At 63.6% G+C, this 18,632-nt stretch overlaps 1 protein-coding gene across 1 annotated transcript; it reads right to left on the reverse strand.

Annotated features, from left to right (window-relative positions):
- Positions 1–7,056: 7,056 nt before the first annotated feature.
- On the reverse strand, positions 7,057–9,500 carry FZD2 (frizzled class receptor 2). The gene is given in 2 exon segments (XM_010413929.3): positions 7,057–8,270; positions 8,273–9,500. Coding segments are annotated over 2 exon segments (1,671 nt in total). The 5' UTR covers positions 8,892–9,500; the 3' UTR covers positions 7,057–7,218.
- Between the last annotated feature and the right edge of the window lie 9,132 nt (positions 9,501–18,632).

The raw sequence follows: 18,632 nt of genomic DNA on the forward strand, positions 1-18,632 counted from the left end.
AAACAGCCCCCAAATCACCACTGAGCTCCCCAAACCACCCACGGCCGACCCCGTCCTGCTGCTGTCCCCAGCCAGCCGGCATGAGCATCCCTCAGAACAGCACCTTTCTGCTGGAGGAAAAGCCAATTTAATGCCTTAAAGGGTCCGGTTTTTATTAAATGGGGAATAAAACCAGAACCCTGGTGAGCCACTGCGCCTGGTAACTCATGTCACAGTGGGATCACCCAGGAGGTGACAGCCCTGGGGACAGGCCTGGGGAGGTGGCACCGAAGCAGTGACTTTTCCCCCCCTCAGCAGCCAAGTTTTGGTGCCCAGCAGATGATGTTTGATGGGTCAGGGGTGTCTGTGTGGCACTGGGGGGGCTGAGGGAGCTGTTAGACCCCAGCTCTGCCTCCCTGCAGTGGGAAAAGCCAGGGGAGCAGACACTGGGATCGCTGGCACTGAGACCTGACCCACCACCCCCCCCCCCCCAAACTCATCACACTGATGGCAGCCAGATCCTGCAGCGCCGGGGTGGATCCAGCCCTGTGTCCCTCCAATCACCAGTCAAGAAAACTCTCAGAAATGGAGGGATGATGCATAAAAGCCCCCAAAGGAGGCTTCAAGGGGGGAATGGAGCAGGGATTTTGATGAAGGAAAAGCCAGGAACCTGTGGGTGAACCTCAGGGTCCATGAGCAGTACCCTGTGTGCACAAGGCACATCCTGGCATTCTGGAGAGTCCACTCCAGCATGGAACCAGCCACTGGATTTAATGAATCCACCCCAAAAAAGAGCATTAAACAGGTTTTGAACCCCACATTCACCCCTGAAATCCAGTGGGCACAGGGTGAGTGTGGTGGCAGAGGGTGGTGCAGGCAGAGACACGGTCCATCCATCCCTCCATCCATCCCTCCCTCCATCCATCCCTCCCTCCATCCATCCATCCATCCCTCCATCCATCCCTCCATCCATCCCTCCCTCCATCCATCCATCCATCCCTCCATCCATCCCTCCATCCATTATCCATCCATCCATCCATCCATCCACCCCTCCATCATACCTCCCTCCATCCCTCCATCCAGCCCTCTGCCCCTCTATCCCTTCCTTCCCAGAGGAGGCAGGCCGGGTCATTTGCCATGCTGAGGACTGATTTCTTTCCTTTATTAATAATAATAGCAACAACTAATAAAAATAATGAATAATTAATACAAAGTGGGAGGTTGGGCCAAAGGAATAATCTGTCCAACCCGAACCAGCTGTTTTGGGGTAAAAGCAGTGGAAACAGGGAGTGGGATCAGGCAGCGTCATGGTCCTGGCAGTGCAGGGGTTAAACCCTGATGGGGGGATGCTGGGTTTTGGGGTGTCCTCTGATGGGTAGCCCAGGTGCCATGGGGGGACACTCCCAATTTTCTGTTTTGAGGGTGCCATCCCCCTCTTCCCCTTCCCCGGCACCGTTCTCCTCTTGTTCCATCTGCAGAGGGGAATCAGAGCCGGAGTTGGGGGGCCGGGCTGGGCAGGGATGAGGGGTCACCCCCAAGGTCCCCGCAGTGGTGGCTCCTTCAGTCCCCAGACAGGGCAGGGACAGTCAATGGCCTCTAAACCTCCCTGGCCCCAAGTGTGGCTGCACTCCCTGAGAGCTTTCAGGGCGTCAGCAGGGACTGGAGTGAACACCAGAACCAGAGCTCCCCGCCGGGACCACACCGGGGCCGGGCTGGGGACCCCCGGTGTGGGGGGGAGTGACCCCCGCAGCCCCTGAGGGGCACCCACAGCCCGAGGGTGTGAATGTGTGTCCCTGGCGTGTCCCTGGCGTGCGGGGTTTGCACACACGCGTGGGGACAGGTCGGTGTGGGTGGCACCCCACGTGGGCACGGGGGTGCCTGGGGACCCTCCACGTGGGGAGCGCCCTGCACACGCGCTCTGCTCTCCCTGCACATCCCTTTCCCCCTTGCACGACCCCCTCGCCCCCCCGCTCCCCCTCTCCCCCCTCCCGCTCCCGCCCCATAATCGGCTCCAGCTGCACAAACATTCCCGCACCCGGAGCCGCCGCCGCCTCCGGAGCCGCCCCCGCGCCCGCCCGGACCCTCCCCCGAACCCCCTCTGGGCCCCCCGGCCGGACCCTCCCCCGAGCCCCCCTGGGCCCCCCGGCCGGACCCTCCCCCGGCCGGGGCAGCTGCGGAACCGCGAGGCCGAGGGGCAGCCCCGGGCAGAGCCCTACAGGACAGGGCGGGGAGGGGGCCTGGGGGCCTGGGGGTGACCGTGTCCATCCATCCGTGTCCATGCATCCATCCGTGTCCATCCATCCCATCTGTGTCCACCCATCCCGTGCCTACTCATTCCATCCCTGTCCATCCATTCCATGTCCATCTACCCCCTCTGTGTCCACCCATCCAGCGTCTATCCATCCCATCCAGTGTCCATCCATCCCATCCAGTGTCCATCCGTTCCACACATCCATCCATTCATGTCCATCCATCCCATATCCATCTATCCATCCATCCCTTCATTCATCCCATGTCCACCCATCACATCTGTGTCCATCCACCCTCTGTCCATCCCTCCACTCATCCATGTCCATCCATGCCTTGTCCATTCACCCCACACTCTCTGGATGGGCCCTGGATGTTGGTGGGGTCCCACCCTCACCCATCCCAGCTTCTCCAGGAGGTGCACCAGGATGGAGATGGGAGCCCATGCCCACCCAGCTGTGTCCGTCCATCCATCCTTATTTTCCAGGAGGGGTGTTGGGATGGAGATGGGGTGTGCCCATCCATCCCAGATACTCCAGGAGTCACCCAGGATGGAGATGGGGTCCCACACCCACCCAGCTGTGTCCATCACCCCCTGCCCTGCAGAGAGGTGCTGGGATGGAGACAGGGCACCACATCCGTGTGTCCAGGGGAGGACACTGAATGGCACAGCTCATCACACCCGCTGATCCCAAGCTCTCCAGGACAATGCTGGGATGTGGAGGTGGCCCCCCATTCCCCACTCCCGCGCCCTTCAGGTGTGTCCTGTACAGAGCCAGGATCCCACATGGCTCCAGGGACAGTGACGGGGATGGATCCCACCCCCACCCCACACACCAGCGCAGGATGGCGGGATGGGGACGGGATGGGGACGGGATGGGGACGGGATGGGGATGGAATGGGGACGGGATGGGCCCCCCGAGCTGCGGTCTCGTCCCGCAGGTCCCATCCCGGCAGCTCCCGGCGGCTCCGTCTCCTTTAAGAGCGGCGCGGCCGGAGCCGCATCCAGCCGCCGGCCGCCTGTCCCCGCTGGCGTCCGGCCAGGGCTCGGCCTCGGCCGCAGCCAGATCCCGCTCCAGCGCCCCGCCCGGGGGGACAACGGGGACGGGGGGACACCCGGGGGCCCGCTGGCACCATTGGGTGCTGGTCCCTTGGGTCCCTGCTGGCTCTGTCCCCGTGGGGGTGAAGGCACACGGAGCCAGAAGGGGAGGACAGCCAGAGATGTCCCCACAAAGCCTCGGGACCTGTCATGCCAAGTGATTATGGGAACACGTGAAGTGTAGCAAAGAGATGTCTCTCGTCACATCCCTGCGCCCTGTCACCTCCCTGTGCCACCCCCGGGTCACTGCTGGAGAGCAGGACAAGAGGGGCAGTGGCAGGGGAGGGGACAGGGGAGATGCATCCCACTGACCTGAGGGAATTGTCACCCGGGGCTGAGAAAGGGACAGTCTGGGGACAGGAGAGCCTGGAGGCCATGGGGACAGGGGACAGGACAGCCCCAGGAGACAGGGGCCATGCAGGACAGGGGACAGAAGAGCCCATGGATATGGGGACAGGAGAGCCTGTGGCCAGGGGAGCCCATGGTCCAGCGGACAGGACAGCCAGCGGCAGGGGACAGGAGTGACCACGGCCTGGGTCCCAGGAGCACTGGGACAACCAATGCTGGGGACACCCCCTGGCCCATCCTTCTCCCAGTTCCTTCCTCCTTCACTCCCTTCCCTGCAGCGGTTTCACGCCCGGGGCTGTCCCTGTGCTGGGACAGTCCAGTGCTGTCACCCCATTGCTGACCCGACCCCTGTCCCCATCCCCAGCAGCACGAGCCCCGCGAGCACTGGTGGCACTGGTGTGATGAGTTGCGGGTGCTCCGGGCCAGGCCGGGCAGGGGTTTGGGTGTTAATTGACTCCCGCGGCGGTGGCAGCTGTGAAAACAGCGCGGGGCTCATTAGGGGACATCAAAGGAGCCCCGCACGGCCGGGCGGGGACACGGCCCGAGCCGCTGGCGTTTGCTCCCTCTTCACTTGGCTTAAAAGGGGAAGAGGAGGATGGGAGCCACCGGCCTGGGGACAGCCGTGCTCAGCAGAGGTCCCTGTCACCTGTCCCTGTCCCCGGGGTTAGTGGGCCCTGGGGGCACCCATTCTCTGGGTGACATGTCCCCAGGGTTACTTGGACATGGGGTGACCCATCGCTGGGGTTAGTTGGATTTGGGGTGATCTCTCCCCATCCTTAGGGTCACCCATTCCCAGGGTGACCTGTAGCCAGGGTTAGTTGTCCCTCAGGTGACCATTCCCAGAGAGATCCATCTTTGGGGTGCCCCATCCCTGGGGTGACAGAGCAGGGGACAGAGGGGACGCGCGCTGACCGCTGCTTGCAGACACCCTCCAGATCCTCCTGCTGGGGCCTCAAACAGCCCTGAGAGCCAAAAACCTCCAACCCCCCCCAAAAAATTGCTTGGAAAGGGCCACATGGCCCAGTTCCTCCTATTCCAACTCCATCACAGGAGCCTGTGGGGCCGGGGAGGGGGACAGGGACCCCCAGCAGGTCCCAGCACTGCCCGTGGGGTGCCCAGAACCCCCAGATCCCTTGGCATCCCTGGAGCCCAGGAGCAGCCCCGGTGATCCCAGATCCCAGCTCTGTCTTCCAAAGCCAGGACATGAAGCCTTTTAAAAAAATCTCCTCTCGCAGCTCCTGCATTCCTGGGTGGAGAGTTTACATTCCCCCGTCCTCCGTGAGCCGCGCTTCGCCTCCGCAAAACAAAGCGGCCTTGGGGGGGGGGGGGGGGAGCTGCTTTTTGGGGAGTGAGACCCTCCAGCAGGAGCCAGGACCCCGAGGGCAGCACCCCGAAGCCAAAGCACCCAGAGCCCGGGCTGGATATGGCCCGGGACCCCCATGGCAAGGGGGATCCCCCTGAAGTGGCACCCTTGGGGCAGGGGTTCAGGGGCGCAGGGGGGGTCCCCCCACCCCACGGCCAAGGCTCGTCCCGCCCATGCCACCACCAGAACAGGCAGCAGGAGTCACCCCGCTTGAATTCCCATTTCCAGAGGCTCCCAAGGTGGGGGGTGGGGTAACAGTGGGTGCTGGGGCGCCCTGGGGGGTGCCAAGGGGGTGCTGGGGGGGTCCCGACCGGCCCAGCCCGACCCTCAAACTCCTTCTCCAAACCACAGAGGAGGGGGGGAAAAAAAGCCCTGGACAAGTTTCTCCCCCTCTTCTCTCCCCCTTCCAAGTCATCGCTGGAAAATTAAACCGGATCCAAAGAGTTTTTCCTTTCCAAAATGTGCTGGAGAGGCGCTGCCTTAACCCCTTCGGCTCCCGCCTCGCCCTCATCGCGGGATTGGGATATTTAAGGGGGTTTGGGGATTTTCCCGGGCTTTGCTGGGGGAAGGGGAATGGTGCAATGCCCCCACAATCCCGCTTTGTGCTCCAGGGATCCCCACATCCCCTGGAATGAGGGAGACAAGAAGCGTTGAGGCTCCCCGGGGCTGGTTTTGGGGCACCCCTGGGGCCAGCGCTTCCCGGCCAGGTCTCCCTCTCCATTTTGGGAAGAGTATTTTTTTTCATTCCAATTAAATCCAGCTGATTAAATCCATCCTTCCACTCCCCACCCCCCCCCGCCCATAGCTTGTCCCCCTCCAGCTGAAACTCCCTTACATCCCCCCTCCAGCATCCCCCAATCCTGACACCGAACCGGAGTCGGGACCCGCTTCTCCCCAGAGCCTCGGGATCGGGGGCCCACCCCAGCCAAACCCCTAATCCCAGAGAAAATGTGAGCTATTTCCTCCCGGGGGGGGGCCACAGGAGAGGCCCCCCCCCCCACTGCAAACTGAAAATTCCTCATTTTTTGGGTTAAAAACCTCTTTTTTCCACTTTCAAAGCACTTTGTTCCAGCTGGAAAGAGACGCTGGCTCACCCCCACGGGGCGGTGGAAGTGGGGGCCCGGCAGAATCCATGGGGACCCCCACAACTTAATTATTGGGGTTTTTTGAGGGGAAAAAACCAAGCCCTTGGGAATAATCTGGCTTTTTTTTTTGACTCATTTGTATTTGTGAAGGGTTGTTCAAAAAACGATTTGGGAGGAAAAGTCATCGGCCAAGTGGGGGGGCCCAGGGAGAGCCCCCGGGGGGGGCAGCCCCAGCCCAGGGTCTCGTGGGAGCAAAGGGGTGGGGAAGAAAAAAATCCACTTTCTTGGGGAATTTCGAAAGGAGAGCGAGAAAAATGGGCTTTTTATTGGGGTTTTTGCCTTCTTTCACCCTTTCTTCCAGGGGCCGGCGGAGCAGCGGCTGGGGGGAGCCAGGATGGAGCGGGAAGGGGCGAGCAGGGGGGTGAGGGTCCTCTCCCAGGCTCGGCAGTGTTTTTTCCCTTTTTTTCCTCTTTTTTCTCCCTTTTCTCACCTCTTTCTCTTTTTTCCCCGATCCTTTTTCTCCCCTCATTTTTTTCTCCCCTGTCTTTTCCCCTCCTTTTTTCTCTTTTTCTCTTTTCTCTCCTTCTCCTATTTTTTCCCTTTTTTTTTTCTCCTTTTCCTTCCCTTTTCTTTTTCCTGCCCTTTTCTGTTTTCCTCCCCGTTCTCCCACTTTTGTTCCTCCCTTTCCTCCTTTTTCCCCTTTTTCCCTCGCTTTTCTCCTTTCCTGCTCATTTTTCCCCTTGTCTCTTCCTTTATTCCTTCCTTTCCTTTTTTCTTCCCTTTCTCCCTTTTTTCCTCCCTTTTCTACTGTTTTCTCCCTTTTCTTCCTTTTTCCTCCCCTCTTCCCCCCTCCTTTCTCTCCTATTTCTCCCTCCCTCTTGTCCTATTTTCTCCCCCTCTTTTTTCACATTTTTAAATAGAAATATATCATTAAATTTACAAATGCTATTTACAGGTTTAATTACAAAAAAAAAAAAAAATCAAAGAGAAAGAGAGACACCCCTTAGACGTTAATAAATCTAAAAATAAAAAATATATAATAACTCCCCTCCCCCCCCAAAAATATTTCAGGCCGAAGGGCGGCAGGGCCGGGGGGGTCACACCGTGGTCTCGCCCTGCTTGCTGTTGGTGAGCCGAGTGTAGAACTTCCTCCAGGAGTGCAGGGTTTTGCCCGACCATATCCAGAACCCGGAGGTGATGCCCACGATCAGAGTCATGAGATACTTGATCATGTAGACGGTGAAGTCGGGAGTCATGCGGGGCGTGAAGTGGAGCGGGCAGGGGATGGCCAAGCTCTTGCAGTTCTGGCTGATCCAGCTGCGCTCCCAGTGCTCGCGGAACGCCTGCTCGTAGAAGTAGCAGGCGATGACGATGGTGGCCGGGACGGTGTAGAGAACGCTGAAGACCCCGATGCGAACCATGAGCCGCTCCAGCTTCTCTGTCTTGGTGCCGCCGTGCTTCATGATGGTGCGGATGCGGAAGAGGGAGACGAAGCCGGCCAGGAGGAAGGAGGTGCCGATGAAGAGGTAGACGAAGAGCGGGGCCAGCACAAAGCCCCGCAGAGGGTCGATGTTGTTGAGGCCCACAAAGCAGACACCGCTCAGCAGGTCCCCGTCGATCTGCCCCATGGCCAGGATGGTGATGGTCTTGACAGCCGGCACGGCCCAGGCGGCCAAGTGGAAGTACTGGGAGTTGGCCTCGATGGCCTCATGGCCCCATTTCATGCCGGCAGCCAGGAACCAGGTAAGGGAGAGGATGACCCACCAGATAGAGCTGGCCATGCTGAAGAAGTAGAGCATCATGAAGAGGATGGTGCAGCCCTCCTTCTTGGTGCCCTGCACCACAGTGCGGTAGCCGTCCTCCTGGAAGCGCTCATTGCAGACCACCCTCTCCTCCAGCACGAAGCCGGCGATGTAGGCCACCGACACCATGGTGTAGCACCCCGAGAGGAAGATGATGGGTCGCTCGGGGTAGCGGAAGCGCTGCATGTCCACCAGGTAGGTGGTGACAGTGAAGAAGGTGGAGGCGCAGCAGAGGACGGACCAGATGAGGATCCAGATGCGGGCGAAGCGGATCTCGTCCTCGTTGAAGAACATGTGGCCATCAGGACGGGTGGGCTCACAGGGCGCCGCGCAGTCCTTCTCCCCAGGAACTTGTAGTTGAGGTAGCTGGGCACCTTCAGCGCCCGTGGGCAGTGGAAGGGGTGGTCAAGGGTGGCATAGCGGGGAGCGCCGGGGGTGCCCTGGCCGGCCAGCGGCGTGGCACTGGTCAGCAGCGCCGGCGAGCCGCCGTCCTCCGAGTGGTTCTGCCCCACGCAGATCTGCTCAGCGCCGTGCCGGGGGAAGTTCTCACACCGCAAGCGCTCCGGCCACTGGAAGCCGAATTTGTTCATGAGGGCCTCGCAGCCCTGGCGCGCCCGTTCGCAGATGGAGCGGCAGGGCGGGATGGCCTGCTCCAGCACCGTGCACACGGGCGCGTACATGGAGCACAGGAAGAACTTCAGCTCCAGCGAGCACTGCACCTTCACCAGCGGGTAGAACTGGTGGACCTCCAGCCCCGCGTCCTCCTGGTTGGTGTGACCCAGCAGGTTGGGCATGATGGTCTGGTTGTAGGCGATGTCGGTGCAGAGCGGGATGGAGATGGGCTGGCAGAAGCCGTGGTCGGGGATGGAGATGCCCTTCTCGCCGTGCAGCTGGGCCCGGCTCGGCACCGGCACACCCCACCCTGCCAGCAGCCAGGCCAGGGCGGGCAGCACGCCGGGGGGGCCCATGGTGCCCCGAGCCGTGCGCCCCAATTTACCGTGCCCGGTGCCCCGTCTGGGTCTGCCGTGCCCGGTGCTGCCTGGATGGCTCCACAACCGGATCTGCCGTGCCCGGTGCTGCCTGGACGACTCCCGGTGACTGGATATACTCGGGTCCCGCCTAGATGACTCCCGGTGGCCTGATCTGCCGTGCCCGGTGCTGCCTCGACGGCTCCCAGTGATCAGCTCTGTCGTGCCCGCTGCTGGCTGGACGACCCCCGGCGACTGGTTGCTCTCAGGTCCCGCCTGGACGGCTGCCGGTGCCCGGATCCCCCGTACCCGGCGCTGCCCGGACGGCTCCCGCTGCCCGCCCTACCCCGTGCCCGGCGGGACGGCTCCCGGTGTCTCGATCTACCGTGCGCGGCGGGACGGCTCCCGGTGCTCGGGCGTGCGCTCCCGGTGCTCGGACCAGACGCTCCCGGTGCTCCGAGGCGCTGCTCTCGCTGCCCGAACTTGGCGATCCCGCTGCTCCCGGTGCCGGGTCCCGGAGCCGCGGGCGGGCGGTGGTGCCGGGAGGGAGGCGGGAGGAAGGTCCCGGGGGGTGCCGACGGGGTGCCGGGGGGGTGCCGGGGGGGTGCCGGGGGGTGCCGGGGTCCCGGGGCGCGGGGAGCGGAGCGGCCGCACCGGACGCTCCCGCCGCCTTTGTGCGGGGCAGCGCCGCGTCCCCGCCGGGCGGGGCCAGCGCCCCTCGCCCCGCCCCCCTCGCCCCGCCCCCCTCGCTCGGCCAATCACATTCAAATGGCACGGCTGCCACGCCCCCGCCGACCCTGGCCACGCCCGCCCGGCCACGCCCCGTCCCGGGGGTCACCGCCCCCGCCCCCCCCCCGCAAACTTTTTCCGAGTCGTGCAAACTCCCCCAACTCCCCCCGCGGGTGGGGTCGGGCCGGGGCCGCGGGGAAACGGCCCTCCCGTGTCCCCTGTGCCCCCGTGTCCCCTGTGCCCCGTGTCCGCAAGCCACATTGTGGCCTCTGCCCCCCGTGTCCCCTGTGCCCCCCCGTGCCCCGTCTCCGCTTGGTCCCCGCTCTGTGTGCCCTGCTCTCCTGTGTTCCCCCGTGTCCCCTGCTTTCCCCCCCGTCTCCTGACAACCCCCGTGTCCACTGTACCTCTGCCCTGTGCCCCTACCCTGTCCCCCGCACCTCCCATGTACCCTGTGCCCCCCGAGTGCTCGGCACCCTCCCGTGTCCCCTGTCCCCTGTGTCCCCTCCATGCCCCGCCGTGTTCCCTCGCCCCGCTCTGGCCTCTGCACTCCCTCCATGTCCTGTGCCCCCTCTGCACTCCTCAGGTCCTCTAACCCCCCCACCATGACCTGTGGGACTTCTCCTCCCACCTAAGACCCACATCCCTCCTGACATGCTGTAGGGGGTCCCCCACTGCCCCCAGGTCCCACTTTAGGGTGCAGTGGGGCAGGATTAGCTCCCATGCCCTGCTGGAGGCCTCCAGAACAGGGGTGCATCGACCCCAACATCCCTTGTCCCCAGGTGTCAGCCAGGCAGTGCCACCACCCTGTGGGTTGTCCATGGCCACCCTGGGGTGCTGCACCCCCACAAGGCCACTGCACAGCCAGGGGCGTCCCCAAATCAGTGGGGCGTGGTGGGAAACATCCTGTACCCTGCCCTACCTCTCCCCAGTCCCACACCTCCCACCCCAACTGAGGTTGTGGTGAAGGGAACCTCTGTCCCCAAAAACAGGGCAGTGGGAGAGGCCTGGGGGACTGGGACACACTGTGGGGAACTGGGACACACGTTGGGGCTGGGACACACTGGCAGGGACTGGGACACACTGTGAGGGGAGTCTTGGACGTGCCAGAGGGGGACAGGGCTATGCCTGGAGGGAACCAGGACACACTGGTAGGATCCAGGACATTCTGGGGAGATCTGGGACACACTGGGGGGGACTGGAACACACTGGGGAAACACTGGAAGTGGAGTGTGGAGGACACTGGGACACAGCAGGGGGACCCAGGCTGTACTGGGGGCATCCAAGACACATTGAGACTGTTGGGACACAGGCAGGTCAAGCACAGGGGGGTCACAGGACACACCAGGGGGGTCAAGCACACACTGCAGGGACTGAGACACACTGGGAGAGACTGGGACACACTGGAGACCCTCATCAGGAAAAGAAACTGTGGGCGATCACCCCAAATTTCAGCACCAGGATGGGGGGCTGCCCTTCCCAAGGCGAGGGCAGCTGGGGGGCTGTGGTGGGCAGCCCCCTGCCCCCGTCCGCTCCGTTTTGGGGGGCTGGGGGGCTTCTGGCAGCCCCCTTCCCTCCCTCCCTCCGCGTCCTCCCTCCCTTTCTCTCCCTTTCCTGTAACTTAAGCTTTTGTTGTGAGCAGGAGACCCGGGCTGCCGTGAAAAGAGGGGGCCCCACCGCCTTTCAGAGCGTAATTGAAACCATTGCGGCTCCTGGCCGAGGGGGAAGGGCGGGGGGGGGCTCCAAAATCAAAGCCTGGGGGGGAAAGACGGGACACACGATGCTGCCGGGCCCCCCTCCCCGCCAGCCTCCCCGGCCCGGACGTGCCGGGTGTCCCCGCGGGGCTGCCGGGGGCTCTCCCCGCTCCCGGGGCTGGCGGAGGCTCCGGGGCTGCTGTGGGGTGAGGCGGTGAGATGGGAGCCAGGGCCGGCTGTCCCCGATGGGGCATCCAGGGGTGCTGCCCTTGGGCCCCGCCGTGTGCCCGGGCACGGCCGGGGTCGGTGGGTGTCCGGTGGTCCCGGCCGGGAGGCGGCGGAGAGGGGCTGGCACGGCGCCGGTGGCGGGGGCCGAGCCCGGAGCCCGGAGCTCGGCCAGCGCTGCCTCCGGCCCGTTCCCGCTCCCATTCCCGCTCCCCGGCTGCAGCGGGAACGCGGGGCGGCTGCTCCGGCCGCTGCTCCTCTCGGCCCTGTGGCGGCACGGTCTGGTTGGGTGACCCCCGCCGTGTCCCCCAGGCCCACAGGGACAGGGACGGAGAGGTGCAGGGGTGTCTGCACAGCCACGTGGATCTTGGCTTCCTAAACACTTCGGATTTTGGCTTCTTTCCGGAGATGGGGGGGTTTCACTTCCAGAGGGGGTTGCAGAGGCTGTCTCAGTGCTCCCTGTCCTCCTGGGTAGTGGTGGCTCAGGACAAGGGTCCCCAGAGCCTCCGGGGACACACAGGGACATGGTTCGTCTTAAAGTGGGTGCCAAGGCCTCCTCGGGAGGGCGAAACCCAGAGCAGACCCACCAGTCAGCCACGAAAGGAACCCCTCGGTGGGCTGGGGGTGTCAGGGGACACCCCAAGGAGGCAGCCAGGGGGGTGCTGCCTGCTCAGGGGTGTCCCCTCACAGGGACATTCAGAGTGGCCAAGGAATCCTGTTGATACCACTTGTCCCTGTCACCAGGCTCCCAGCCCCAACCCCAGGCCCTGCCAGGGGCATGAGGGGTGGCAGAGGGTGCTGCCCCTTCCCCAAAGCTTCCCAGAGGACACTGGGGTTGGTATCCTGGGTGCAGGAAACACTGTGAAGACAATGACCAATGCTTGCACCCAGTGGGAGAGGGTGGGTGCTGCCCAGACTGGGCTTTACTGGGAGTATGGGGCTAAACCCAGCTCCCCTTCATGTCCTCCCAGAGCTGCTTAGGGTGGGGGGCACCCAGGACTCCCAATCCTTCCACTGCTCCACCCTCACTTCATCCCAGTACAGCACTGGGGGAGGCTGGTGGGCACCCAGTGTTTCCAGTCCTCTGCTCCCAGCACCCAAGGGGGAGGCCCATGGGTACCACCACCTCCAAGAGGCTGGTGGCTCCCATGTCCCTGGTGGAGGAGGACATGGTGCCCATGCAGCCCCTGTCCTGGGATTCTTCCAGCACCATGAGGTGCCAGGGTGCTTGTGGGGTCCTCCCTGCACCCATCAAGGCCAAGGATGGGGGCCGTTGGACCCCCAGCAGCACCCTAGCTCAGCGACAGGCTGGTGGCCTCTTTCTGGTCAGGTGGCCTGGGGGTGACACTGGGGGCAGTATCACAGCTGGCACAGGCCCCACACATGGCCCTATGCGGGGCTGGTGGCCACCACCAGTCTGGAGGACTATACTTTGAGGGGGCACTGGCAGCACCAGTTTGCACTTCGTGTCCCTTAGGGATGGGCACAGAGGATGGCAGGAGCAGAAGTGGGGAATGGAGGGGCTGTGGCAGGCAATGCCAGGCAGGACGGGGACCCTGGGGGTCCCCCAGGAGCACAGAGGAAGGGAAGGGCCCCCCGGCCCTGCCCTCGGCTTTGTTTCACACTTAAGAGCCTCTAATTAAAACCAGGCACAAAGGCCCTGGCTGGCGGCGGGCGCGAGGTGCCAGCAGAGGACGGGGGTCTGTCACCAAGGGAACAGGAGTGACACGGGGTCCTGGGCACGGGCACTGCGGGGGCCCTGCACACATGGGCATGAGCGGGCACACAAGTGCACACACACACACACACAGAGACACAGACACAGTGCACACACACACACAGACACAGAGTGCACACACACAGACACAGAGTGCACACACACAGACACGTGTGCACACAGTGCACACACACACAGACACAGTGCACACACACACAGACATGTGTGCACACACAGTGCACACACACAGACACACACAGTGCACACACACACAGTGCACACACACACACAGACACAGTGCACACACAGTGCACACACACAGTGCACACACACACAGTGCACACACACACGTGCACAGACTGCACACACACACAGAGACACAGACACAGTGCACACACACAGTGCACACACACACAGAGTGCACACACACAGACACGTGTGCACACACAGTGCACACACACACACAGTGCACACACACACACACAGTGCACACATAGTGCACACACACACACAGTGCACAGACACACACGTGTGCACAGACTGCACACACAGACACAGACACAGTGTGCACACACACAGACACGTGCACACAGACACAGTGCACACACACATAGACACAGACACACAGTGCACACACACACACACACACGTGTGCACACAAACACACAGACTCTCTCACACACACACACACACACACACATGCTCTCTACCCTGTGGGCTAGGGAGAGTAGTGCTCAGGCCTGGTTTGTACTGGTCTAAACTGGTCTGATGTTCTGCAGTGGCTCCGTGGGTGGGAGGGGTCTGTGAGCAGCACTGCGCAGGGGGTTGGGGGGCAGAGGTGAGCCCTGGGGTGCGTGTGGGGTGAGCCAAGCCCTAGGGCACCTGTGGGGTGAGCCCTGGGGTGCCCCAGCCCTGGGGGCAGCCTGGTAGGCAGTGGGCACAGCTTTAGCCAACGATCACAGAGGGTCCCTGGCTGGGACCAGGGAGCTGGCGAGTGACCCCGAGAGTGGCCGTGAGGAGCTGGGGGGATGAGCCCCCACCACAATATGGGTCTGGCTGCCTGGATCCCTCGGGGTGGTGAGACCCCAATGCCATGGTGTCCCCCAAAGCCACCCCCGGTGTCGGCGGGGCACGGAGCCCGCCGGGGCGGGCGCAGAGGAAAGTGGCTTAAGCACACCTTGACCTTGCTGGCGGGGGAGGGATCCCCTCGGCTTGTCCGACACATCTCCTGCCAGCGCCGGCATTGAGAGCGCGCGAGGCCGCGCGCGGAGGAGCCGGCATGAAAAGGCAGCTTAGGCATCTCCTGCTGCGAGAGATGGATTAGGGGCTTCGGGGAGGCCGGGGACGGCCAGCGCCACTGCCACCGTGCCGTGACGGCCGCGTGCCGGCGGCCAGGCCGCGCGGCCGGGGTGGGCACAGCGGGCACACGGCCGCTGCCCCATGGCACCGTCCCGCTGGGACACGGGGGCAGCGGGGCGAGAACCTGGGGGTCCCCGAAATGGAGTGTGGAAAGCGCCAAGGGCTGTCCCGGCAGGGAGGGGACACCCGGGGCTGCCAGCCCCGGCCCCCCTGCGGGTCCCCCTGGCCCGGCTGCAGCTGTCACTGTCAGGGCTCGGGTATTTTTAGAGCCACCCGGGGACCGCAGTTACCATTTCTGCCCATGGAGCGTGTGGGATCGGGGGGGGGGGGGGAAGTTTCCCTTTTTGGCCTGCTTTGGGGTTGGAAATGCCCTATAAGTTCCCAGGGAAGCACCTGGAGCTGGCAATGGGTCCCCATGGGGTGCAGGGACCCCACATTGTGGGGATGGGCATGGTACGGCCATCTCGGCTCTGTCCCCATGCTGGGTTGGGGTCTGTGTTCCCAGGGCAGTGACAGTGATGTCCCACAGGAACAGCCTGGACCCCTGGGTGCTCCCTGGGAACTGTTCGTGGTCTGTGGGGTGGCCCCTGTGGTGGAAGCACAGGAGGGATGGGGTGCCCCCTTGGCCATTTCTCCCTCTCCCAGGAACAGCTGTGCCCCTGGCTGGGGGCAGGGGACCTGCCAGCACTGGGCATGTGACAGGAGGTGACAGAGCTGCTATTTATACCCTCCTGTGTCAGGGCTGGGTGTGGGGACACCAGTAAGCCCATGCCACTGGCCTTTGGTGACTCTCAGGGTCCCCTGAGTGCCTATCTGTCCCCCAGCAGCAACCAAACACCCCTGCAGGGTGGAGTGGGCTCAGCGCGACCAGAAGTGTCACACTCCATGGTGTCACACAGCCATTCCAACTGTCCCCAGCCCAGTGGGGGCACAGAGCTGACATAGGGACATTGAGCTGTCCCCATGCCCAATGGGGACAGAGTTGTCCCTGTGCCCAGACTGAGCTGTCCCTGTGTCAGACAGTGGCATGAAGTTGTTCCCAACAAGGACACTGAGTTGTCCCTGTGCCCAGTGGGACACGAAGCTGTCCCTGTGCCAGTCCCTCCAGGCTAGAGGGTACCAGAGTGGGGCAGATGTGTCCCCCAACAGCCACAGGTCCTGGTGAGCACATGTCCCCAGCAGCACAGGCCCTTGGCATGGGGCCCTGCCAAGCGGGGGGGGGCATTAATTCCTGGCCTCCCTCCTGCTCCTGTGGCAGCAGGGCTGGGGAGCACAGCCCAGAGAGGGCCCCAGAGAAGAGGGGCCCTGGTGGATGCAGAGAGGGGCCTCTGCCCATGCTGGGCTCTGGGGTCCCCTGCGCTGGGGACACTGTGCCCCTTGGGCACCGCAGGGACTGTCCCAGCTCACCCCTATGGCACCAAGGGACACAAGCAGGGCTGAGAGGCCTTGGGCAGCACTGTGGGCACCCAGCCCCCAGAGCACCCCTGCTCTGACCTCAGCAACCCTGGAGTGCCAGGTTCCCAAAGCCCAGGCAGGCAGGGCTGGGTGCCCCCCACCCATGGGCAATGATGAGCACCAGCTTTGTGCACCCAGCGGGGTGGGGGGGATGTTGAGATGGGGCAAAGGATACCACCCCAGCTGGGTCCTGCCAAGGGGGCTGCCACCCTCCCCAGGAGTACCCACATTCCCTGTTCCAGGTTCATTCCACCTTGACACAGCCCCATCTCCCTGCAGGGCCTTGTCTTCCCAGCACCCCATGGTGGGTGGGGGTCCCAGTGACCGCCGGGGTGGGGCAGGAGCTCCCTGTTGTGGGCACAGCCCCTGCACTGGGCCCAAGGGTGCAGGACACTTGTGTCCATTTGACCAAGTCACCCACAGGGCTGCTCCACAGGGTATGGCCACACTCCCTGGGCAGGGGTCCCAGTCCAATCCTGCCCACCTGGACCCAGCTGGGTGCTTTGGGAGGACAAGGAGGGGACCACAGACCTGACATGGGACTCTGGGGCTTTTGTGGCGCGTTGAGCAAAGCAGACAGGCAGAGCATCAACTCGACTTTCTTAGGGCAGTGAGGAAATTCGAGATTGTTTCTGCCCAGCAAAGGCTCTCACAGCCACCCTGCAATGCAGAGGTCCCAGCCACAGCCAGCAAGTCCTTCTCAGCACACAGGGCCGGCTGGTCCCAGGAGAGAGCCACAATTAGAATCATAGGATGTTAAGGGGTTGGGATGGACCTTAAAGACCATCTAGTCCCACCCCCCCTCCATGGGCAGGGATACCTCTGCCTAGAGCAGGTTGCTCAAGGCCTTGGACCCAACCTGGCTTTGAGCACTGCCAGGCTTGGGGCATCCACAACCTCCCTTTCCTGGGAGGTTTTAATTTCCAGGCAATCCTGGGGGCATTCCCACAGGGCTGCTGCGGTGGGGCAGTGGGCTGAGCATAACATTCCCTCCTAACAAGAGAGAGGCACATGTTCCACGCAGGAGTTCTGGCAGCACAGGCCAGCCTAGCTCACTGTAAGGACAGATCGAGTCTAGAGCTACCCCGTGGAGCAGAAAGCACAACCACTGCTTCAGCACTCGCTGCCTCGCTGCGCAGGGCACAGGTGACCCCTCAGGGCCAGGTGTGGTGGCACATGGAGGCACTGAGAACACACTGCAGCCAGCCCCGATCCCGAACTCCTCTCCCTCAGCCTGCCCTGACAGGCGGCAGAGGGCAGCAGGGCCCGGGCAGAGAGGCTGCTGCGGGGAGAGGGAAAGAAAGCAGGGAATGAATGGAGACAGATGGGATCCGTTTTTCCTGCTGTCAGGGCGGGCGGAGGGCCGGCGACACACGGCACTGTGCTCAGGGACAGCTGGTGACAGCTGTGCTGGGGGATGGAGGAGCAGAGACCTCTGCACAGACCTAAACCTCAAACCTAGACCCAGATCCCAGATTCCAGACCCAGACTCCAAACGCAGCCCTAGCCCGCAAATCCAGACCCAGACCCAGATCCCAGATTCCAGACCCAGACTCCAAACGCAGCCCTAGCCCGCAAATCCAGACCCAGACCTAGACCCCGAAACCAGCCAAGGCCCCCAAATCCATCCTTCAGCCCCAGGTCGCCAGCCCTGGCCCCCAAATCCAGACCCAGATGTAGATCCTAGACCCGATCCCGATCCCAAAACCAGACGGAGACTCCAGCCCCTAACCTAGCATCGGCCCCCAGCCCCCCGGTATTGCCCACGGCACTGCTGCTGTGCCACTGCAGAGAAGGACGGCTGTGGCTGCACGAGCCGGACACAAACTTCCCACCAAGGGACGAGGAGAGGCTCCTGCAGCCCGGCCGGAGGGCCGGGGCACGAGCCAGGGACACGAGCACGGCTCCGCCGGGCCCTGGGCTGCACCGCGGGGCTGGCTCTGAGTACCGCGATCCGCCTCAGGATTTGTGCTGGCCCCCACCTCAGGGCTGGGCGCGGGCACTGTTACCCCCGTCAGGGCTCGCCCCAGGCCCGGGGCCGCTCCCAGCGCCGAGGGCTCCGGGCCGCCCTCAGCCACCCCCGCGCGGGCCCCGCCGAACCGGCTCTGCGCATGCGCCGCCCCGGCAGGCGGCACGGCCCGAGGCGCACACCGGGGGGCGGTGGAGAGCCCGCGGTCCCATTGGCTCGCACGACCATCATTCAAGCGACTGGGGCAGCTCCCATTGGCTAGAGCCGGGAGGGCGGGAACGCTGAAGCGGGGCTCGCGCTCTCCGTTCCCCGGGTCGAGCCCTCGCCGTGCGACGGCTTTGCACATGCGCGCAACAGGGGGCGGGAAAGGGAGCCCCGCGCTGCGCGGCAGCTCGCGCCCTAATTGGCTGCTAGGCACGCGCGTGGGCTGCCCGCGCCCTCATTGGTTGTCGGGCGCGCGCGTGTCGTCGCTCGCGCTGTCATTGGCCGCCGGGGTGCGCATGCGCGTTGCTATCTGCAGCCAGACGCGCAGCGCGGCTCGGCGGGACGTGACCTGTCGCGGCGCAGCCTTGAGGGCGCGGCCGGCCGTGCGAGCC

The sequence above is a fragment of the Corvus cornix genome, chromosome 27, assembly GCF_000738735.6.
Source record: "Corvus cornix cornix isolate S_Up_H32 chromosome 27, ASM73873v5, whole genome shotgun sequence".
In the NCBI taxonomy this organism is placed as follows: Eukaryota; Metazoa; Chordata; class Aves; order Passeriformes; family Corvidae; genus Corvus; species Corvus cornix.